Below are 24,638 nucleotides of genomic sequence, written 5' to 3'. Positions count from 1 at the left end.
GCAGGGAAAAGAATAGAACAAAAAGCACCAAAAAGAAGAGAAGGGGGGGACCTGAAAATCTTGAGAGGAAGTCAGAGTAAAAAGAGAGAGAGGAAGGAAAAGCAGAAAAAAAGATAGGAAAAGAACAAGAGGAAAAGAAATAGTGAAAAGAAGCATAAAAGCAGAAAGGTGGGAAAAGCAAGAACAGCAGGAAAAAGAAGCAAAAAGAAGAAAAGCAGGGAAAAGAAATAAAAAAGCTGAACAATGGCAAGAGAAGGGAAAAACAGTGAGTAAGAAGGGCAGGAAGGTGGGAAGAAGGATGGGAGGAGAAAAAGAAGGGAACTGGTGTGGGAAAGAGAGGAAAAAAGGCATGTTTCCAAGAGGGACATTAAATATAGTTTCTACTGAAAAGAAGGGAGCAGGGTTTTAAAATGATTTCGTTCAGAATTAGTATGCTAACTGCTTCAAAACAACTCAGACAAAAGCCTCTCTTTTTCACCATGAGGAAGCTCTAAATGTGACATCTCTGATTGTCAAAGCTCGGGCCCTGAGAGATTCCTGGATGTGTTTGCCTTGGCCGGTGAGGTTGTATCAGTACACAAAGCCTCCTCTATTCAAGTCACTATCTCAAAGGGACTCCCACTGACACAACTGAATTCAAAGGCACTGCAACTCTAACGTACCTACTTGTAGCATTTGTTGTTTACAGAGCAAATTCCCTCTTCACAAACACACAGAAGTGTATTAGCTCTGTGTAGTTGCTGGACTGATGGAAGATGCCTACGTAGAGCAGGGTATTTATTACCTGTTATTCCAGTTTAGAATAAATCCATGTACAGCATTTTTCTTGGAAGAATACTACCCTGTGAAAAAAAATAAATTAAAAAAAAAAAAGTGATAAAATTACTTCATAAATAAAGCAAACATTTTATACAGGCAAGAGACAGATTCAGTTACTAAAGTGTGCCAGCCCTAGATCGGGAAAGCAGACAAAAAGTGGACTGAAGCTTTTGAACACTAAATTCCCTCAGTTTGTTCTCAACCCTAGGGGCTCTGAAAGTTTTCTGCAGGTGTAAAAATGAAGGGGTTTGTTGCATTGGAAATACAGAATAACGCAGGGTGTGCTCCCTTGAGGACTAGCCTTTTTGCCTCCTTGTAAAAACTCCTCTTTATCATCATCCTTGCAGTCTCAAAAAGATTGACTCCATCTACCAGCAGCTGATGTTTTATGCTGGGCAACATGCTGAACGAGCTCCAGGTTGGCAAGAAAACCTCAAGGAAAGAGGCACTGAAGCGCTGCAGGAGGTGGTACGAAAGAGATTCTGGAGAAGACAGTCTGGGTGGAGAGGTTTTCTGCTTTACATCTGCAACTACTCACTTCAGAGCAAACTAACTCTGTTTTTATTTTTCCACACTCATTTTCCAGTCCCTAACCAATTTATTGTCTTTTGACAGTTGACATCTGTCGCACAAATCTCCTTTTCTCCCACTTGTCATGGGCAGACCTACAGGGGGTGGATTTGGTTACTTTCTACTGTCCTACTGTTCTTTTTATTACTCAGGACCACATGGAATACCCAGAAGATGTGAAATCTGACGAAATTCTTAAAATCCATCAGACTTCGCCAGACTCAAACTAATGCTCAGTAAGACTCATCTCTGCATTCTCTTTTGGTGATCAGATTTACACTTATAACACAAAACTGGATTTGAGAAAGTGTTTTTAACCCTTTCCTCCTCCTTCAGTTAAGTTTTAAGGACTAGTCTGTGGATTGCCTTGAAAATTAAGTCAAATTTCTTTACGTACACACTACAGAAAGTCTGCACAGCATTAGCAAAGCCAGAACTTCTTTTCCAATACCCAAAAAGCAAGCCACCAAGCCAGGTCTTCAAAACTATAAGTTACTTCCATACCATTGCCTCAAGCAGTGAGAACTGGCTGGCACTATGCAGAAAAACTAATAGAAAAACATGATGCCGACATGTTAAGACAACAAGTATGTCCTACAGTCAGACATGGCAACCTTCAACACCCTGTAACAAAAAAATGCTTTGAATTAAAATGCTGGTATCTGTACAAAACCCTAAAATGTAAAGCATATGCGATTTAAAAAATAAAATAAAGCAATCATTTAGACTTTTTTTTTCCCCTAGAAGGAATAATACTATTCATCCATTGCTCCACTAGCAAAAATGTCTTCACAGAAAGTTTTTGTGACAGACTCCAGAAGGGGACTGCACCAACGAAGAAGCCAAATAGCTGATGTACTTAAGAGAACATTGTATATACTCTATAAAAGAATTTGCATTGGAGACCAGCATGTTTCTAAGAGAGGCTGCAACACTGTCTGATGGTACACGTGGCAATTCCATGAGATTTGTCTGTTTGCATGCAAAACAATGATAGAAGCAAAATGACAAAACATTTTTGCACTTTGTTAACTGAACAGCTTTAAGTTAAGCTTGTCAATTAAGATGCGGTGCTCTAGAAAATATAACACCCTTATAACTGAAACATGTGCCCAGACATCATGACAATCATATTCCAGGGTTTTGGAGTTTGCACTTCCAGTGGGAAGCAAAAATTCCTGTTGAAGCTGTTCCTATGAAGTACTTAAGAGACCAAGAGCTGGACGCCAGCCCTACTTACCAGAGATGAGAAACGACTCTTGCGAAGACATACAGGAAAGAAAAGAGAATCCCAGTGTACTACATAAGAAGTTTAATTGCATTGCCTTGTTCACCTAAAGCCATGTTACATTCTATTGTCCGAAAAGCGTGATCTGCAGGGGGCTTTGTCAGTCCTGGCCCTACTGAAATTCAGACCAACTTGCCCCAGGATGCATCTGCTTTTTAGGGTTCTTAAAGTTTTGTTTAAAAAGCCAAATTGTCCAATACAATCTTCCTGAAAGGACTTATGACATTTCTACTGTAATGGTAATTCTGTCTTATCAATAACGGTATTATTAGCCCTAATTTCAAAAAAAAAAAAATAGTGTATACTTTTGTTAGACCAAAAAACTGAGGCTTTTTTCTTGCCATGATAATTTGATATTTGAAGTTTGCAGCTTTTCACTGTGACACTGTTTAATTATTCAGTTGTGATGCTTTGCATTGTTCCTTCCGGAGGAAAACTGCTTGTTGTGAACAAAGGAGGTCCTGCCTTTGGAATGAGGACCTAAGCTGGATCCACATAAAACACCCTTGAGGACATAAGCACAAACACTGGAGATCCTTGTGCCCTTCCTACTCCGTGGCAATGTTTTTTTTTTTCCTTTATTTAGGATGTCTTGGTCAGCTTCACTTCCAACTCTTACCCTACTAAAAACAGATCAAGTCTCCATAACCAGCACTCAGCAACACACAGTTTGACTTTTTTTTTTTCCTACAGTCCTAGAAACATTAACATCTAATGTGGTCTGCTCTTTTAAGGTCTCACTCAGCTCTGTTTTCAGCACATTTTAAATGTGTACATCTCAGCATTAGCTGGTAAATGAATTAAAATACTGCCAGATGCCTGCATGCTGACAATCCACTCTTTCCATTACTGCTGCTTTTGCCAGTCTGTTCTGTCCAGCATTTCTCATTTGGTCTGCTGTCAGAAACCAAGTTCTCCTTCTTCAATTTAGCCTTCTTAATTATAGCAAACTCATCTCATCTTTCATTTCTGTGAACTAGTGACTTGATTAAACAGTTTGGATTCAGACCTACCTTGCAACAAAATACACATCTACATTCTAGTTACAACACACTTAATTACTGGAATCCACACTTTTGTGACAAAGTATTTTCCACTCAAGTGGAAGTGTTAATCTTCACTCATCATGGCCATAAAGTTCTTCCTTTAGGTTCCCTTACATGCTTTCTTAGTACGAGATCTGCATTAAAAAAGTCTCAGTCACTTTCAGTTAAGGTCTGCACCATTCCACTCTGGCTAAGGTATTTCTCTCCCCTCCCTATGCTATTACCCATCTTGTTTAGGCTCCCTTCCACACAGAACAACCTCTCAATTTACCCTCACTTACCCTCTTCTAAATCAAATCCCTGCTGAAGACTCTTTTTCCCTCTAGAACCTCTGAACATTGATTGAAGTGATTGAATTCTCTCTCTGCATTCAGCAGAGGAGCCTCAAGTGCACAATTTTAACTTCCACCTTTGTCTGGCTTATGAAGCATATCACATCCTCGCATCATTCAGGTTCTCAAGGATAGTCACTGTGACTGTTTTTGTGATTGAACTCGGTGATGCTTTGTTAACATCTAGCAAAATACATGATAAACAACAGAAAGTGCATATCCTCTTGGGTCTAGGCAGATCATATATATTTGATAAGGCTAATACGGAGAATTGTTGAAATAAAAACAAGGCATCTTAATCAACAGGGAACAAATAGTTAAACTGTCACTGCGAGGTGGAGAAATAAATCCCAATTTCAAAGTTTTCAACAGAGGTTGCTTATATAGAATGAGAAAAAGAAACAGGGATATATAACAGGAAACTACAATTTGGCAAGGCATCTTTCTTTGCTTGGCAGCCATAAGACATTGCACAATTCTAATATCCACTCTTCTAAATAAAAATACATCACTCGCCACAGTCATGCTGGATCACATACAAACTATCCTCATGAGATCAATTCTCAGCAATAACTCTACTTTGTAGTTAGTTACTCGTGCCATTTTAACTGGAAAGATACTTCCATACTAGTTCGAAGTTCCATACAACAATCTTATTGAAACATAATTTGATCTATAAATCAACACAGAACATACTAAACACTCTGTGTCAGAAGGTTATGGATTTAGATAACTTCCTTGTTAAAAAAGATATATTTGACAGGATTTATCTTCAAAGCAGTTTAAGATTTTTTAGTTAATAAAATATAAGCTTATCGATGGTTTAATGAAAATGATGGTAGAGTGATAAACAGAGACAAGTCACATCTATAGGTGAATCCAACCCTTCCGTAAACCAGTCCCATTCAGACATCATTATACTTACAGGATGGAAGACTACATCCTGGAAGAGCAGCAGTTCTGAAAAGGACTTAGGAATCATGATGGATAATCATCTAAATTTACAATCTTTTAATGCAAATAACTGAGACTGAAAGATTTTAAAATGCAATCCTTGGAGGTATAAACAAACAAGCAAGATATAAACTGAAAGGTTCAAGAATGTACCTGCACATACTACACGCACACAGCAATACCGAAGTTACTACCAGAATGCTGTATGCAGTTCTCACGTCCACGCGTTTAGAATGGATTTGAAAACATCTGAAGTTTCCGAAGAGCCATAAAAGCTTTACAGTTAGAGATATAAGGAACTCCATCTACATAGGTTATTAAAGTTAACATATTTTATGTGAATAAAGTGAAAGAGTTTAAACCTAGAGTAGTTATTAGTTATTCTAATAGGCGGCTAGCTATCCGGTGGCCAGCAGCTGTAACTAAACAGTTCTGAAACCAAAGGAGGACTACAAGCATGGAAAATGAACTAGCTGAATCACTCAGGAGACACGGAGAAATCCTCACGCTTGAAGAACCTATATGGAAACTGGCTATCTTTTTAAAACGCATGTTCTATTGCACCCAAAAGATACAGACTTCATGATGCAAAATAACTAGATTGTATCCTAGAGATAATGAATGGCATGCCAGTCAGATTATTTCATTACCATGGTCACTTCTGGCCTTAAAATCAGCTAGTCTGTATTAGGTAGAAAGCTGCAGTGCGTATAAGAACATTCAAACTAACAGATGATAATATAAACAACTCAAACTACAAATACAGTCAAACAGAATCAAGCAGAGCGTGTTATACATCAATGATTTGTATACCTTGCTGTTTCAATTAAAAACTCAAAATTATCCATTACGCCTCCAACTTTTACTTTCATATTTTTAAGTCTGTTTCAATGTATCTGATATTTACATATATAGTATAATCATACCTACCATACCATGGCTTGGAGTAGGTTAATTGCATAGGAAGATTTACTATGTTTACATTTCTTTTCTTAAATACTCTTTTTTTCAAAAAGCACAGTAAAGAGTCTGAGGACAAATTATTCAACTGTTTATCATACATAAGACTGCATGACTATAATACAAAGGGCTTGTCTTTTTCATTTAACGTTACAATATACACAGCAAGTCCGGACTAGATCTTACAATCTGAACACAGGTATTAACCTTTCCATGCTGTTTATGTTTACAATGCACAGAAGTCCTGTAACCAAACTGTGTAGTAAAGCACACAAAACTGGACTGTAACATAACACAGTATGCAGAAGCACTGGATTTTGTGGTTTCTTCTTTATGTAGGTATTTTTTTAAACTGCTTCATTTTTGGCGCTTGCTAAGGTGTGGCAACCCACGCACACAAAAATTACCCAGATTTCGTATTACCCTTATATTCCTAGACAGCAGTAAGTACTGGATTCCTTTCTATATTGCTGAACTCAGCACCCTGTTTTTAAGGTGACAGCCTTCCAATTCCTGTAAACTCTGAATTACTGAGTTTAAGAAAAAAAGAAAAGAAACAGGAAAAAAAAAAACAGTTTCATCCACAGGGTTGACATGTCGATACAAAGAATATGGATCACTTGATTAAAAAAAAAAAAGTTGTGATTTACAAAAAAAAAAGGTAATCCCAAGTATTCATTCCCATCTACATGGTAGCCAGCTGCTGTGTTGCCACTGTAAGTATATAAAAAAGTCCACCTTTTAGTCTGAAAAAAATTACTTAGCCACATGGAACTGACCAGTGTGAACTCTGAATTTTCTGCTGAATTAAGTTTTAAAAGGGCTTACTGGCAGAGGTAGATCACTGCTTCTGTAATATATAATAGGCAAACAGTGTTAATCTGGGATGGGTAGTCACTGAATTGCCCTTGTTCTTTCAGATGGTTTTCACTGAGCTTTTATTTATACAACTAATCTCTGAATGGGCCCATAAATTTTGCAACTGCCAAGCTGACTGTGTTATATTAAGGCAGCATTACCCAAAAATTAGGCACCTGTTAAATACAGCCTGCTAACCTCAGGTCTCATGTGAGTGTCTTGCTTTACTCAGACTATTATTTTGGACCTGTTCATGCAATCAAGGTCTTGCCTTCAAGTTTACAATTATGTTAATAAGGAATACAAGAATCAACTGCTGGTTTCATAGCTTCTGGATCTAGTGTCCCTTTTACCTTCAGAAGCCTGAACACATTTATAACGTAACAGATGTTATAGTCTTGAAGTAGATGTCAATCTATTATGTTCAGTACACAGATTGCTGTAAATGTATTGGCTATGAATTCAACAACAGTTCCAGTTTTGTTTAAGCAATAGTACAGCCATAATTCTCAACTGACATTTAAAAATGGTCTAGTTACACCTTGTGTCAAAGTGCAGAACTGCTACATTATTGGTTACAGACATCTATGTGCTATAAAAACAGCTTTGGTACAATAAATTATCAAAAAAGAAAATAAATTTTTGTAAAATTCACAGCATAATTGTGAGGCAAAAAAGCAGTCACATAAATTCTGCATTTTTAAAAATGTTCAGGATGAACAGAAGACGTCTTTGTGCAGAAGTAATGGTGGAGAAACCACGTGCCAAGAAAAAGCAAAAGAAAAAAGTAAAAAGCAGGAAGGGACACAGTTGTAGCTATTTCCATCAAACGCAAACCACTACTTCTGTGACCTTCAACCAATAAGGAAGTCAACTTTATGACACACGCAAAGTGACCTTGCAATACCTTACAATAAGTGGGTCACAAAAGTCTATTTTTAAAAGAAAGGCCTCTTGAATTACCCATTCTCTGTGTTTTCAGCATTAAGGACTGTCTGCAAAAGCATGTCCAAAAGTGATTGCATCTGAAATGGTAGGCTCTTCTAACTTAAGAGTCCAAATCCATAAGGCCAAAGGTTTTCCCAAAGACCACCACTTAGACCTCCCCACGACTGGCCAGGACCGACCCGTTGATTGCTTCTCAGTGCACCTTAGTTATGAAACCAGTCATATTTCAATACTAACTGACTGTGGTCTCCAAAATATGAGACGCACAGATTCCCATTACAATTGCTGCTTTGATCCTCAGTAGATTCAGATAAGGAGAGTTCTGATCACCGCCACTTAGCATGCTTAATGTGCCTTACAAACTCCATTACAACCGTCCCTTTTTACAACTGAAGAATATATATTTGTGTAATCTGAAGGTCCCTCTTCCTTACAGTACTGCATTTCTGTGCCCATGTTTGTTTGGGGAACTAAAAAAAAAATATATGTATATATATATTATTCACTCCCCTCCCACCCAAAATCTTCAAAGGGCCTTTTTATAAATCATGTGCAATGTCTTTAAAAAGAAACTAGTTTGCAGCTACAGCCAACATTTTAACAATAGCCCCCTGTTGAATGAGGCAGAAAAAAAAAAACACCCTCCCCCCAAAAAACAAACTATGACGAGGTTGTGGCAAGTTAAAATGGGCGAAGCAAAAGGTGAACACCACTAAGCTATTCATTAAGGTGGGTCCGGACATGGCTCTTTAAAAAAAAAAAAAAACTTCATTGTCCCTTTGCAATCTTTTCAAGTCTAAAAAAATAGTCAGCTTTGCCCTCCTGTAGCGGTTCAGTGAGTTTATCTCCTTCTGATTCAAGCAGCTTTGCACTTTGTTTTTGGAAAAACACCACTTCTATAAAAACACACAAGAAACAAACTTAGTTTCAGTTTAGTCACGAGCTAGCCACAGGACTTTGCTGAACACAAACTCCTGTCATGGGAGACTCTTCTCTATCAATTCCTTGCCTCATTGCAAGGTGTCCTTCAGTCATGTAATGAGCAGGACCTGTATTAGCAGAAAACTGGTACGTTGGATGTCCAGCTATGCCAGTTTCTTGGCGTGGATTAGAGTAGACTGTTAAATTCATGTCCATAGCTCCATTTTGTCCAAAGTCCAAGGTATTAGCAGCCACTGGGCGGTTCTGATAGGCCTGATTGCCTTGGTTACCAGTAGAGGAGGAAGATGTAGAGGAAGAAGTAGTTGAGGAAGACAGGGATGTCATGGAGTGGTGACTGTGGCCCACCTCCATAGAATCCTGGGTGGAGGAGCTGTTTGTTGGAGAATTGTAGACCCTTGGCCTGGTCCGGCTACCCAAGGCTTGCTGTCCATGATGGTGGTGGTGGTGGTGGTGGTGATGGTGGTGGTGAGAGCTATTTCCGTGATGATGATGTAATGCATTCTGTTGTTGAGGGGTTACATGGAAGGTGGTTTCTTGAACTGGATGGTTTTCAACAGTGACCTGTGTAGGAGCTTCAGTGGCTGTCCAACCAATTGGAGGAGGAAACTGTTGTCGAACCTATGTTAACAGGCAAAACAAAAAGTGAAATGATTAATCAAATGTATCCATATATGAGAGAGATTAAGTTATTAATGTTTCTGCTAACTTTTGAATAAGTTAACCAATCCTTGCAGTTTCAAAATTAGTCTAGAAATATAATCATGTAGTTAAAGAGTATTCTAATACATGTTTCTACATATAACTTTAAAAAAGTTTGCATTCTGATTTTTTTTTCAAACAGGCAGTTAAAGAAAGTCCTATATGTGACCTTACTACCAAATTAAAAAAAGCAGCTTTAAACAGCATATTGGTTCTAGGTGTTGTACAAACATTAAGGCCTTAATCTGTGACTAGGGCCTCTGGATACATTTAGCATGCTAAACTAAATTAATATGTTGCAGTTCATATCTTGAACACTACCAACACTATTAGAGGATTACTACCCACACCTCTGGAACAACACTGCTGATTAAAGATTATTAAAGTAGCAAGATCTAGCTACACAGCCATTTGTTGAATAAATTAAATTATCTACTTGGGAGAAGAAGAAACTGTGAGTTGCAAAGAAGCATGTATGATGTTCTCTTCTTTTCATGACTGTAATGCATGGAGGCTACTGCTTAATACCTGTAAAAAGGATTCTACAACTTTGAAAGGGATGAACAGAAATGTAAAATCACTACAACATTTCAGTTAATGTTCTTCCAGGAACAAACGAAGGTAATATACAGTATTTTGTGGTTTTATCTGATCTGTATTTAAAAAAAAAAAAAAAAAAAGAAATTACTGAATCATTTGTAGCTAATAATGTTCCTAATTCACCAGTCGTAATGTTGGTGAAGCATATGAACACGGTGAGATGGAAGTAAGAACTTGAGCAGGAGTCCACTGAAGTACAAGCTAGATTCATTGGGTTGGAAGATACGTAGTTCTGTGTACCCTTAAGCCCTGTATAAGATGACAGCCCCATCTGGCATGTTGCGACTCATACAAAACCTTTGCATCCACAGAATTTATTGGAAATTTTTACACTGAAGTTTTTACCTCCACTGAAGTACAAGCTAGATCTTCATTAGGTTGGAAGATACATAGTTCTGTGTACCCTTATGCCCTGGATAACATGACCACCCCATCTGGCATGTTGCAACTCATACAAAACCTTTGCATCCACAGAATTTATTGGAAATTTTTACAGCTACCTACAGTACTTTTGACTAAGTGAATGACCTAACATACAAAGGACTACACAAGAAGGGGACTACACAAAAGGGGCCTGCTCCTGCGGGGGCTCTCCATGGGCCGCAGCCTCCTCCAGGCCACATCCACCTGCTCCACCGGGGGCTCCTCCACGGGCCGCAGCATGGAGATCTGCTCTGTGTGGGACCCATGGGCTGCAGGGGGACAGCATGCTCCACCAGGGGCCTCTCCACAGGCCGCAGGGGAACTGCTGCTGCGTGCCTGGAGCACCTCCTGCCCTCCTGCTGCACTGACCTTGGGGTCTGCAGGGTTGTTTCTACATTTTCTCACCCCTCTCTCCCAGTTGCTGCTGTGCAACTTTCCCCACTCCCTCCCCTTTCTTCAATGTGCTCCCCAAGAGGCCCGCACAGCGTCACTCCCTGGCTGAGCTCTGGCCAGCAGTGGGTCCCTTTTGGAGCTGGCTCTGATCTGACATGGGGCAGCTGCTGGGCTCTGCTCACAGAGACCACTCCTGCACCTCCCCGGTTCCGAAACCTCGCCATGTAAACCTAATACAACTACTTTTAGGGATTTCATATTCTCAGAAAAAAATGTATAAATCAGACAAAGCTCTACTTGTGCATACCTGTGGGCTGTGTGTTTCACAGTCCATAGCTTGAACAGCAGCAGTGAAGTGTCCACCACTATGTCGATGCTGGTGTGTGGGGTCTGACCGTGCTCTTCCACTGTTGCTTGTCCCAGAAGATCCACCTATAAAATCACAGCAACAAGAGATATAAAAGCTGTAAAACAATGACAGCTGTAAGCTGTAAAACAATGACAGCATAAAGATTTAAATAGCTTCAAGATAAAAAATAGAGGACCTATCACTCACATTTTTGTAAATCTACTTATAACTTTTCACTGGAGCAGTTACTTGTTCCAGCCAATAAACAAATGCCAAACAAAAGTCTGTCATCTGGGACAGACTCTGGGACAGACTCCTTCGACACGATTCAGAAATATGATTTAATAAGAAAACCTCACCTGAGCTTGAAGATGTACTAGAGGTGGTTCCTGAAGACTGTGACTGCTCCATGGCAGGACTCGTAGACACGCTGTTGCTTGTGTTGGTACCTTCGTCTGCTGTTTTCTTAAAGAAACTATGCTGTAGGGCATAGTAAGGTTGAATTCGTGTCTTAGGGTCATAATCAAGCATCCTTAAGATGAGGTCTTTGAACTTCAAGTAGTCAGCTACAGTATGACCCGATTCCCCAGCACGACGTCCACCTGGTCCTCCTGTTTCAACTCCTAGTATATTATGAAGCTTACGAGTTCCAGGCGGTTTGTATTCCTGTTGAGAAATTAGAAATTACTTGAAATCAAGTTACACACTAAGCCTTGGATGTGCGTAGTTTAAACATGCCATAAAAGTGAAGCAGTCAAATCAAAGTAAGAAACTATTCAACACTACAGAAAGTGTTACTTAATCAACCTGTCTTAAAACTCAGAATAATAATAAGCAACAATAAACTACATTTTTAGTAAGACAATGTAAAACAAAGTAATATCTCACCATTATTTAATTTTTTTTTTTTTTAAAGGGATAATCCATATTGTCATCCTAACTATATAACCTACCCTTTTTCCATCTTTGGTCTTCTTCAAGTTCCACGTGCCATCTGGCAACTTCTCAAAGAACTTCCTTGCTTTTGGTGCTTGGTCAAGGATATGGGCAGGCGGTATCCCCAAAACTTCCACTATTTTATTCATTTGATCCACCTGTTCCGCAGGAAGAATATTTATGAATAACATGGGACAGATAGATGAGTAGTGCAATAGAGTCCAATATTCTATAGTTACGTGGGAAGCATATGTTAACTACCCACACAAGTTAAGCTCTGAATTAATTTCAAGTTTAAGAAAAATTCAATATTAACTAAATAAATTAGTGAACAAGGAGCTGTGGGGAAGATCAGGGGAGAAGTGAACCCAGAAACATAAAGTTATTACCAAGCAATTTAGAGTTCTAACAAAAGACATTGCTATTACTGATGTTTATGAATTTTAGAATTATTAGACTTCCCTAATTTAACCATTATAACAACAGATGAGTATCATTACCAGAACGAATAAAAAAGATCAAATTACTTGTACTGTATAATAGCTGCATACCTCATTTGCCCCACTAAAAAGAGGCTCTCCAGTGTGCATCTCAACTAAAATACACCCAAGGGACCACATATCAATTGCAAGATCATAAGGCATTCCCAGTAGCACCTCTGGTGATCGATAAAAACGACTCTGGATATATTGGTATATCTGAAATAAAAGCATTTAAAGATAATACACAGCACCCAAAGAGCACTATTATGATTCTGTATTACAAAACGTAATTACAATAAAATACACTTTCAGTGTGGGGAAAGCAAAGACAAGGTATTAGTGATACTAAAAGTATGTTACAAATTTATAAAAATATTTAAATGTTAATTATTAAAAAAATACTAACTCTTGCTCACAAAAAAAAGTGCGAATTCACTCACAATTACAATATTTTACACTTTACGGTTGATGAGTGTAATCTCATGCAATTACAGATAATTGTACAACAAAATTTTAGTCTGGTAACATTCAAATAAAAACTATTCCAGAAGCCACATCAGAACCACATAACACTTCAGACAAAACCAACAGTAAAAAAAAATCAAAAGCAACAATTATATTGTCATGAAATGAAATTACCAGGTGATTCCAGCTGGAATCACCCCCAACTATCCAGCTCATTTCACAAGTCAGAAATTTCAGTCTTGATCCTAGATCTGAAGACTGGCTTAAACATGGGCATATACAAACAAGAAACAAAGCAAAACAAACAAAAAAGAAAGATCTTAAAAACAAAACAAAACAAAAAACCTCCAAAACCCTTAAAAAGAAAACAACCAAAGAAAAATATTCCAAACAGAATTGTACTTTATATTTTAATTAACACAAAATTTTATCCAGCACTTTCCACAAGGTGCCGATGTTTACTTACTTCTATTTAAGTTAACTTTTCTGTGAAATTGCACAAAGCTTTTTTTAATTGTGCTTTCTAGCACCTCAAAATTATCTTATTATTGACCTATACAATCTAGATCTCATTTGTCTTCCCTTCATTTTCTTCCTAGGCTCAGATGTTTCTACTTAATAGAGAAAATTAATTTTATTAATCCTAAATTTGTGCCTCACCACTTTCTATTCAGTCAATCCATGAGGTTTATTAATTCTCTTCATAAAGCGATATCATCTTCATTATTACTATTCATATTTCTGAACTGACATCTTTTTTGCAACTGCTGCAGATTTACAGCAAGTCTGATTTAGCAGGTGTTTTGTTTGTTTGTTTAACACCCAGTTTTCTCATAGCAAAAGGATATCATTCATATATTTATAGATAAAACCACCAAAGGCACACAGCTGACCTGGCAAGGTTCAAAAGCCTCTTTTCAAGGAAGAAAAAAAAAAAAAGTGGAAGTCTAATTTCTGTCTATAGAAGTTTCCTTACCTCTCTAGCTATCAATTTGTATTCAGTGCAAACAACTAAAGCTAAGGTACCCTGAATACAGGTGGTCAATCATTCCACCAAATAGGATTCATTCAACCAGAAAAGTGTCTATTGGTATTAGACTATACAGTGCACAATGAACAGTAAGTACATCCTGATGAACTTTTCAATGAACTGTCAGTGCAAATCAAACATTTGAGGAATATAATTCTTCTTCCTAAAGAAAACAGTCTTTGGCACCCAAGCATAATTGTTTATGGTTTTAATAGCTGTTGTATATACTTTAATGTTTCTTAAAGTAAATACAGAGCTAGTTGACTATGCTAGACAGAAACTAACAGCTCAAATCAAAAATGCACTCATCTTCAAAGCACATGAACAACGGGATACAAACACAAATATTTTGGACAGTTATTAATTAGGCTAAATCTACCCTAATCTAAAGAAAACAATTTGTCCTGGAAACACTTTGCACGTATGCATCTTTACTCATAGTAGTACCACCAGTGAACTCAATCCAATCTTCCCACAGTTTTACTAAAGTGTTTGTAAAAATGTGGTTAGTTATAAGCAGCATCTTTAAGAGCCAAATACTGCACTGTCTCAACTCCCAGACAGTGTCTTATCTCCATGGCACACTAAATAGGTACCATCTTAAAGTGGAAGAAACTAAATGCATCATCAAATAAGAAAATAATAAAGAAGTATTATATTTAAGAGCACTACACCACTGCAGACCTCTACAATCAAGTGATGATGCAACTTGCATTAACAGCGCATAAAAATATAATCAAGGAGAAAAGAAAGATGGAAAGTTTACCACATGTATCCAATAATAGCATAATCAGAATTTCTACCCATACTCACCCTCTGTCCAAGTTGACATGAACTGCCAAAATCAACAATCTTGATGGCGCTTCGTTTGGGGTTACAGAGCAGGATATTCTCAGGTTTTAGGTCACAGTGAATGATACTAAGTTCAGGAGTCGCCAGAAAAAGCAGTGCAGTGCACATTTGCTGTGCAAATTTTCTTGTCAGATTCAATGAGACACCTCTGAAGTTGGTGTTCCGCAACAGATCATACAGATTGTAGGACAGCATTTCAAAGACTAAGCAGAGATGGTTTCGGAACATGAAGTGGCGCTTCAAATGCACTTTAAAAAAGGGAAGAAAATAATTAATACATATGCTGCGTGGTACATATTACATACAAATTACAATAAAATGCTTAAATGTTTCAGTCAATATGCAAGAGATTGACCTGTAGGATAATATTGAGTTGTTTTTTTCTAGATCTATTATTATTTACAAAACATTTCTGCTATGCCCAGGGTATGGGTTGTTGGATTTTTTCATATATCAGGTGTAACTCAGTAAAGCTACATTAACCAAAAAAGTGATTTAAAAGATAGAAGAGAAATTTTTCAAAATGAATATATCACTCCCCTATTAGCAAAGGCAAAAAAAAATAGTGGAAAATAAAAATAACACAGAATTCTAAACGAAATTAAATTCAGATTAAGTGGAGAACTACAGTGATATTCACAACTGATCTCTGTCTTCAATAAATTAGCAACAGCCATATCTAAGTAAAAACATCAGCAAAAAAGACAAGCAGCAATACAAATTGTGTGCAAAACAATCTTAATCATGAGACTTTGGACCTTTTCCAGTGAAGAGTTCATTTCTCCACCCTCCTAAAACTAAAATTGTATTTAAGTCCAAGCAGACTGGAAAAAAGTGTACATGCAACAGCATTCTCAACAGTAAAGCAGATATCACACTTTAGATTAAATTATGTATTAGGAATTCCCTTTACATTTACAGAGAAATTATTTGAATGCCAGAGTAATTTAAAACATACCAATATATTATTGCAATTTATAAATCATGACTTCAATAGACTACTTCAATTAATAAAATCAATCACAATCCCAAAGGCATTATATTCAACCAGACATAATTTCAAAATTATGAAAGCAACAAACCCAATCCAAATCTAATCAATCTGTTTCATGAAATACGTGAAAAAATCATCTGTTTAGAAGCAAGCAGGATTTGCCAGGTTCTTATTCAGGTTGGTCTCCGCAAGCAAAAGAAAATTTAAATAGGAAAAAAAAACATTGCAATCTTCAGATAAATAGCAATATAGCCCCTCTTTGTCACAATAAAATCTTGAACCAATATTAGCACAGTCAGCATTCAGACTTTCAGTTAAGGTAATTACATGGTGTCCCATCGAGTTTTATTTTCCTCATTATTATAAGCCAGTTCTTCACGTGTCCCTTACAACTAACCTGTAATGATACCATTTGCTTCCATCCTGATGGCAACTCCTGCAATACTTCATTGTCTAGACCTTTTGCATTTTCTCATCTTTAATGTATTTCCAATACCCTACCACCACAAAAGCACCAGCACCTTTTCATGTGCTTGTGGTCTTCCTGCACCATATACCCCTTCTTCCCCACAGCACCTCGCTGAACCTGCCAACTTGGCAAGAAACAACATGTACTCCGACTAATTTTCAACTACCAGCATGCTACTTGACCAGCTCTACCAGTACCACCTGCAGTGCCACACAGCTCAAATAGTCTGGGTAAGAGCTGAACTTGACAAACCTTTCCTGAAGTGAAGACATCACATTTGAACATTTATCCTCAACTCTGCTACCCTGAAACTTGAATACCTTAATGCATTCCTGTAGTCCTCTAGAAGCTACTAGAGAAGACCTGGCAGAAGTATATGCAGTTACACTTTATGTCATTAAAAATCAAGGTTAAAATCTATATTCTGCAGACCAGTCTCCTAACTTAACCACACACATCATGAAGTCTTCCTTTTATACCACACAGTATATTGTAATACTTGCAATGCTTCATGAAATGCTCGCAAAGCCTTATTCAACCACTCTCAGCACCATGCACCTGCAAGTCTATGCAAGGATAAAGTGAAGCACCTATAGATCTCAGTTTTTGCATCACATGCAATACATGGTATTCATTCAAAACATGATCTCTTTGCCTTTTTTTTTGACCTTTACTAATGCTGCCATGCTTGTTAAATACAGTGATTAAAAAAAAAAAAAGTGGAACTACTGAAATATATCTTAATAGATTCAGAAATCAACTTGATACAAGCCTAAAGCTATTAAAGTTAGTTGTCTGCTTAAACAAAAGCAGTAATTCATTTCTCTATTGCTCAAAATTATCAAAACTTTTTTCTTTTGTTTTTGCTTAAATACTGCACTTTATATTAAACCATCTCAAGTCACACAGTTAGATATATGAAGTTTTAGTCAAATCTCATTTTATGTGGTGCTATATACTTTCTAAAAATCTAAGTTAAGAGTTTATTCATTTGGTGATAGCTCTAGTGTTTTTATTTGCTCCGTATTAATCTGAAACTGCTCCTGTCTTTAACATTCCTGAAATATATTTTTTGATTTAGTAGGATGCAAAGTTTAGTTTCTGTTTTATATAAGCATGTTCCTAATAAAGTTAAAAATGTATAAAAACTTTTAAACTGTATACATAAAATGTATTATAAGGATAATACTCCATAAAAAAGTTAAAATGTAACTGAATAGTCATCAGATAATTTAACAGCAATGTGTACTAACATTATTTTAAGGGTTTCTTTATAAACTACAGAAAGAAAAATTAGTAATCCAATATATACATGCAAACCTGAAGAGTATAGTTGTTAGTATTTCAGCTCCTGCAAACTAAGATAAAAATGTTTAAAAACAGTTTCATTTCTTAAATTATCTCTCACAGTTTTCCATCTCTTTACAACATGATGTCCTTTCATCACATTTTTGCCCAATGCTCCACTTCAGAGGACAGATGGGATTTAATAAACTTTTTACCTGAGCTGACCAACTTAATTTCATCATGACTAGAAAGTTCAATTAGCATTATAATAATAACCTCAAGGAATAGCATGACAGTCTACAGGAAAAGTCAGAATTATAAGCTTTAGAAATATTTTCTGAGATCTAAATAGGCAAGTCTTAACCATTACAAAAGTCTTATCTCAGCTTTGTTACATGAAATTTTGAGCTTTTTAAACAAGCACAATCAAAAAATAATGAACAAGCTAGCCATAAAACTACCTATTTCATATTATCTGTTATCCCAAAACATTTTATGTTTTTCTTCTAGATCTAGTCCTGCTGCAAAGCGATCTGTTGTTTATGCAAGTTAATTTACACTGAAAACTACTTTTAAAAGTTGTATTATTTCATTTGTTAGCACCAAAACCATTAGTTGCAGCACCCTACACTATATATCAAAACCTAAAATATTCATAATTTGATTAAATAAAAATTAAGAAAAATATTTGAATACCTATATAGTACTTCATTTCAGTGTCATGTTTGTTCATAAGCTCAAGCAGACGCACTTCAATCTGGGCTTGGTTTAGGAAAGCTTTCTTGTTTTTTATTATTTTGATAGCCACCCACTCCTGTTCCACTCGATCATAAGCCTTTACAACCTGAAAGAGAAAAATCAAATATGTAAGTCATCTCTCTGCTCAAGTTTTGAAAATTCTGCAAAACCCTTTTTAAACATATCAGAATTTATAGAACATTTTTACAACTTTTGTTCTTTCCAGTTAAATTTCTTTTCTTGCTTGATACTACAATAAAGCCACAACCGATAACACGGAGTTTACTGAAGTGATGTTGCAAAATAGAGCAAAGGCTTCACTGAGCTGGACTAAGGCAAGTATTGTACCCAAATGCAAGCAGTAAATCAACAAAAACAATACTGTAAAATGACTTGCAGAACACGAAAAAACCTAACAAATAAAACAAAAGAAAAGTTCCACAAAAGAAAAGCTCCATCCTCCTTCCAGACTTTTTCTTCAAGCCTTGACTACAAATACCAATAGTAAAAACAAACATTACTGTAAAGAATAGGTTATCCCTAGCATTAGACCATTGTTTTAATATAAAAACCCAAAACAAATAGCTAAAAATGTGAAATGATGGCAAAAGGCTGAAGATTTGCTCATTTGCAAAGCACATTACCAATTTAAATATACTGAAGTATATTCAAACATTATATGTGGTAACAAGAAACAGCACAAAATACAAATGCCTTGAGCAGGCACTTCAGCATAGTAGAATTAAGAAAAAATGAGTTGAATTTCAAAATGAAATAAGAATGGCACTTTAAATGATATGCATATTATCACTGACACCAATTACAGATTGCACAGCTGATATACATTACCTGTCCAAAGGATCCTTTGCCTATTAAAGAGTCAATTTCATAACGATCCATCCACTTCTCCCCATTTTTTACAATATAGTCATAGTTGTCATCATCATAGCCATCATTGTAAACTTTTCGCTCCTTTTTGTGACTGGAATCATCTCCTTGGCCCTGCTGATGCCGCCGCTTTTTTTTTGCATAGTAAACCTAAACATGAAAAGTATATTGCTTACTCAGTTACCTTTGAAAATACAGAGCTATATGAAGCCAGCTATTTCAAAAATGTTAGTGCTTTGTATTATAAGAAACAGCGTGGCGAGCAGATCTAGGGAAGTGATTGTCCCCCTGTACTCGGCTCTGGTGAGGCCGCACCTCGAGTACTGTGTTCAGTTTTGGGCCCCTCGCTACAAGAAGGACATGGAGGTGCTTGAGAGAGTCCAGAAAAGGGCGACGAAGCTGGTGAGGGGTCTCGAGAACAAGTCTTACAAGGAGCGGCTGAGGGAGCTGGGATTGTTCAGCCTGGAGAAGAGGAGGCTCAGGGGCGACCTTATCGCTCTCTACAGGTACCTTAAAGGAGGCTGTAGCGAGGTGGGAGTTGGTCTATTCTCCCACGCGCCTGGTGACAGGACGAGGGGGAATGGGCTAAAGTTGTGTCAGGGGAGGTTTAGGTTGGATATTAGGAGGAAATTCTTTACTGAAAAGGTTGTTAGGAATGGGCTGCCCAGGGAAGTGGTTGAGTCACCATCCCTGGAGGTCTTTAAGAGACGTTTAGATGTTGAACTTAGTGATATGGTTTAGTGGAGGACTTGTTAGTGTTAGGTCAGAGGTTGGACTAGGTGATCTTGGAGGTCTCTTCCAACCTAGACGATTTTGTGATTCTGATTCTGTGATTATGGAACCTTCAAATAACCAAAGAACTTCGAAAATGATATTACTTAAGATGGGGTGGGGTAGGGGGGTAGGGGGCAGCGAAGGAGTGTGGGGGGGGATGGGCTAGATTCTCTCTCTCTTTTACTGTCCTCCACGTAACAGAAACAAACTGGTATACAACAGGTATAAAAATACTTCTGTACTTTGCAGTCATTTTAGCTCTAATAAAATAATGTACGATTTCTTTAATTTACGATCAAATGAGTTCACTCTGCAAGAAAGAATCCAAAATAATGCCAGCAGAAGATGCAGTACGATTCACAGAAAATATACTTAATAACATATTTCAAACAATAAATTCATATCAATACACAAAACAAAGATAGCTGGAGCCATTACCTCATTAATATGCTTGTATGTTTTAATCAAATCTACGGAGAGTTTCCTCAAAGGAGCAGTAGCTGGATCACGGAAAGTTTGGGGCATCCGCCTCTGTAATATGACAATATTAGATATATTAGAAATAAGCATCAACTTTAATTATATTTAATCACTTCACCAAATTGAGATACTCTACACAGAAATGAGGTTTTTCATTGTAACATCTTTTTATTTGAGCTGACAAGGAAAAGAAAAACAAATACAGGAACCAAAGAAAATAACATTTAGTGCAGTTACTTTTTAATACATTTATTCAACAATAAATAAATAAATAAACTTCCAAGTGCTTAATCTCATCTGCTGCCTCCCATTACAGCTGAACTGATACTCAGCCTCCTGCAGAGCTGCAGAAAGAGCATAAGCTGTCAACAAAAATAATGAAACTGATTTATATATAAGTATTGCTGAACTAATAAAGGACCTGGAAAAGTACAACTGCTCCTCTGTCTTTTACAGTACTGCTTAAAACTTCTGACTGTGGCTGTGCAAATAGCTTTTTTTTTTCCTTTTGCTCAAGAACCAAAAATAAAAATAAAATATGTTGAAGTGACCCAAAAAGGTTTTCACAAACAGATGTAAGAAAGTCTGGGTATCTGAACCCAGGTACCCAGACAACCCCACACTAGAAAGCTAAGCTCACATTCTCTTCCTGCGGACAAGCAGACACAGAAATAACCCAAGAAAAACAAAAGAGACAGAGTGCACAAGAGATTGAGAGAGATCATGAATGAGCTTGAGAGCTAAATAGCGCAAAAAAGCCAAGAAGCTGCCAGCAACCTGATTGCATCTGTGCGAGGCTGGGGCTCCCAACAGCTACAGGCTCAGCAGAGCCTGAACTGCAAATCACAGTCCTGACGCACACCACTCAAAATATGTCTACATAACATTTCTGCATCCATGCAAGACTGCTGACTTCCAGGCTTTCTGATTAGAGACTTTCTCAGAGACAATGTAATCCAGTTAAACTTTCCTCAGGGACTTTTAACCCAAGCCACGTACGTCCTAGATGTTTGCTCTAATCCATTCACTTTTGGATATGCCCCCTACCATCAATTTCCTTTCAGCAGCTTTAACAAATTAAGCCCTTAATTCATTTTGACTACAAGCCCGTGACCGTTCTGTATACATCAGGAAGGTCTGTTTTAAAATTTTCTAAACAAACTATTTGACATTTCCAAAATATTTTTGTTCCTTCTTCTCATCTGTCAAACAGATGTTAATCATGAAACGAATCACACCTAAATGCAATCATTTTTGGTTCTCTTACACTGCATCCCTAAACACCTCAAGAGCATCTAGTCCTAATCACAACCATCACTGTCACAGGCTTGTGAAATGCAAAAATTTCCCTTAAATTTCTGAATTTGATTTAAAGAAATTATTGGAACATAGTAACATTGGTAGATTTTGCTGGTAAAAGAAACTGGTGCACAAATACTTGCAGAGACAACCCTCCCACCTAGGCTGATATGACCACCAAAGTCCCCAGTACTGCAGGTTAATGTTTTGAGGAAACAGCCTGAGGACAGAAGAACTCAATAGTTCAGATCAACAATTCAGACATAAGATTGCTCTAACTTAGAAAGGGAATTTGTACAAGAAATGTTCGTGTTTATTTTCTAATTTAGAAGTCAGATTTCCTTACTTAGGGGAAAAAAAATCTAATCTCAATGTTAGGGGGAAAAAATAATAATTTAATGCTGTTCCCTAATCACAAATCATTAAAATTCTGCAGGCTACCTCTAATGCTGTTCATAGCCAGGATCCTGTCTGAAAACGGTTCTTTTAATTGTGCATTTAGACAATCATATATTTCTGAGGACTCACTTGACCTGTACGAACTTTTTAACAGATATTAATTTGCTATTCTGGGTTCTTGAGAAAGTCTGGGTGAGAGAGGAGAGGGAGTTGACCTTTTCTTCCTGCCCTTGTTATACTGTAAAATTTTTAACATTCCCTTCTTCTTCCTCCAAGATTCTTCTTCAGGTTCTTGCTCTGTTCTTTCCCGGTGATGTAGGATTATGGAACAAAGCGCTCATTATCCATTTTACACAGTAACACTCATAAATTCTTCATCATTGGGGTAATAACAATTTCCCTCTTGGTTTTAAAGAACATTCAATGACAGAAAAAAAATTAAATCCTATTTTGCAAGCTCCAGTCTCTATCTGGTGGCCAGACAGCAACACTGCAACCTCAGATCTTCCTGAAGATCGAACAAAATCAAAAGATATTTCAAGACTAAGAGACAAGAAACTACTTTCATTACAGTTACATATGTCAGTAAATATCCACTGCATTCTGACTGGTCCACACTGATGCCTTCATAGCATTACTACAGCTACCTGGAATGGCAGCATGATGAAAACTAAACTACAAGTAAGGAACTGAAATTTGATTTTTCTTAACTGTTGAGAAGCAACTTGTAACTAGTCTAAATAAGGAAGAATCAAATAAACGCACAAAAAGGCATCTAAGAACCCCATTTACATGTATTCACACCACTTTTGAGATAAATCTTGCTTCAAAATAAACTCTGACTTTTAATTCAAGTGTGTTATTTTACCTATAATAGTCTTTGAGGTTTCCTGAATGAAGGAACAGATAACTTGCACTCTCTATGTATAATTTCTCTCTCTCTTTGGGCATATACTTTGTTATCTAAAAACAGACGGCACTGTTTCTTGTAAAACGCATTTCATTTTGATTAAGGGGAATTATAAGCAGATATATATGTGCTCTAATTCAGATATTAAACAAACAAACAAAAAACTACTTCTAAGTTCATAGGGAGGGAGGGAGGGATTCTGGCTGTATACCGTACAAGTTTCATTTCACAAAAAGAAGAAATAATGAGACTTTATTCTATAAAGATTACAGTTGGAATTCTTGTTAAAAGTTATGACCTACATATTAAAGAACTGAACAGACCAGTCTCATCTCCTATGCCACTTGCTTTTTAAAACCCTTCTTGCATCACAACAATATAAGATAGGAAGTTAACGCTAATCCCTTGTCATGGCAGACAGCCACATAATAGATGGTATCTCCAGAGGGTCAACAAAACAGATGTTTAATTGATATAACCACAAGCCACTGTAACATTTCTCCGTAACACATAATATACAGCAAACCAGATTTTTAGCAAAATGACTTAAAGAAAAAAAAAAAAAAAAAAAAAAAAAAAGCATGTGCCAGACAGAGAACCAGAGATATCCAGGACTCTTCGAAGTGACTATACTCAGAGTCAGAACTATGTGCAGGTAGGGACAGAATTTCCATCACTGACTTGTTCTGTATTTCCCTCCTTTTCTGGCTTCCTTCCCTAAATAAATACGGTTAATGAGTGAAAGTAATAGCAGCAGACAAGCTATAAGTTAAATAATTACATAAAAATGGCAAGTAAAAAAGGGTCATCTTCCAAGATTTTACACTGCCTGATTCAGCCCAACCATTTTCAAAAGTATTCTTTTAGAATAGAGGATGGTGGAGAGAATTAGAGAAATGGGGGGTAAACAAACAAACAAAAATGAAATTCTTGTTGCCAGAACATAGAATTACTTCTAAACAAAAATCTGAGATAGAGGAAAAGTAAGGGAAATACTTTTACTGAAATTAAATGCATGCTCACGTTCATTACAGTCTGGTGAAGTCTGGCCATCACTAATAATTACGTCAACGATTAGGTGGCTGAAGTAACTAAGAATTTGCTGCTGCCTGCTTGAACACATTAACTTTCCAATGATCTAGCTGTAATCAATAAAATCCCTGTCCAACAATCTGGTCAGCAAAATCAAGAATTTTGCAGGTGGTAAGTGATCTTAGATACTTATACAAACAAAAATGTTTAGCTGTCAGACTGACCTTTGAATCCCAGGTGATTTGTGAAAGCTAAACTGCTGGAATTTGTTACCAAATTCTGCCCAGGAATCTCAACTCAGCTTCCTTATCAGGTAAATCAATTTTCTACTCTTTTGTACTTAACCGAAAAAAGTTTGGGGCAATCTGAGTATCCATGAAGATAAACATTATCACAGCACAAAATAAACACTTGTTTGAAGT

The 24,638-nt window shown here is 37.0% G+C and overlaps 1 protein-coding gene across 2 annotated transcripts in view; it reads right to left on the bottom strand.

Annotated features, from left to right (window-relative positions):
- Window positions 1–4,288: 4,288 nt before the first annotated feature.
- The window catches only part of DYRK1A (dual specificity tyrosine phosphorylation regulated kinase 1A), a 91,539-nt gene continuing 71,189 nt past the window's right edge, over window positions 4,289–24,638 (bottom strand). For both annotated transcript variants that reach the window (XM_040577469.1, XM_040577478.1), the window contains exons 4-12: window positions 20,535–20,627; window positions 19,284–19,472; window positions 18,393–18,540; window positions 14,908–15,194; window positions 12,669–12,815; window positions 12,135–12,275; window positions 11,541–11,847; window positions 11,140–11,264; window positions 4,289–9,335 (exon numbers count right to left, since the gene is read on the bottom strand). In XM_040577469.1, coding sequence (XP_040433403.1) covers window positions 8,712–9,335; window positions 11,140–11,264; window positions 11,541–11,847; window positions 12,135–12,275; window positions 12,669–12,815; window positions 14,908–15,194; window positions 18,393–18,540; window positions 19,284–19,472; window positions 20,535–20,627 — 2,061 coding nt within the window. In that variant the 3' untranslated portion in view covers window positions 4,289–8,711. The remainder of the gene's footprint in view (window positions 9,336–11,139; window positions 11,265–11,540; window positions 11,848–12,134; window positions 12,276–12,668; window positions 12,816–14,907; window positions 15,195–18,392; window positions 18,541–19,283; window positions 19,473–20,534; window positions 20,628–24,638) is intronic.

Source organism: Cygnus olor, chromosome 1 (assembly GCF_009769625.2).
Source record: "Cygnus olor isolate bCygOlo1 chromosome 1, bCygOlo1.pri.v2, whole genome shotgun sequence".
NCBI lineage: Eukaryota > Metazoa > Chordata > Aves > Anseriformes > Anatidae > Cygnus > Cygnus olor.
This window is presented reverse-complemented; position numbering and strand designations above follow the sequence as displayed.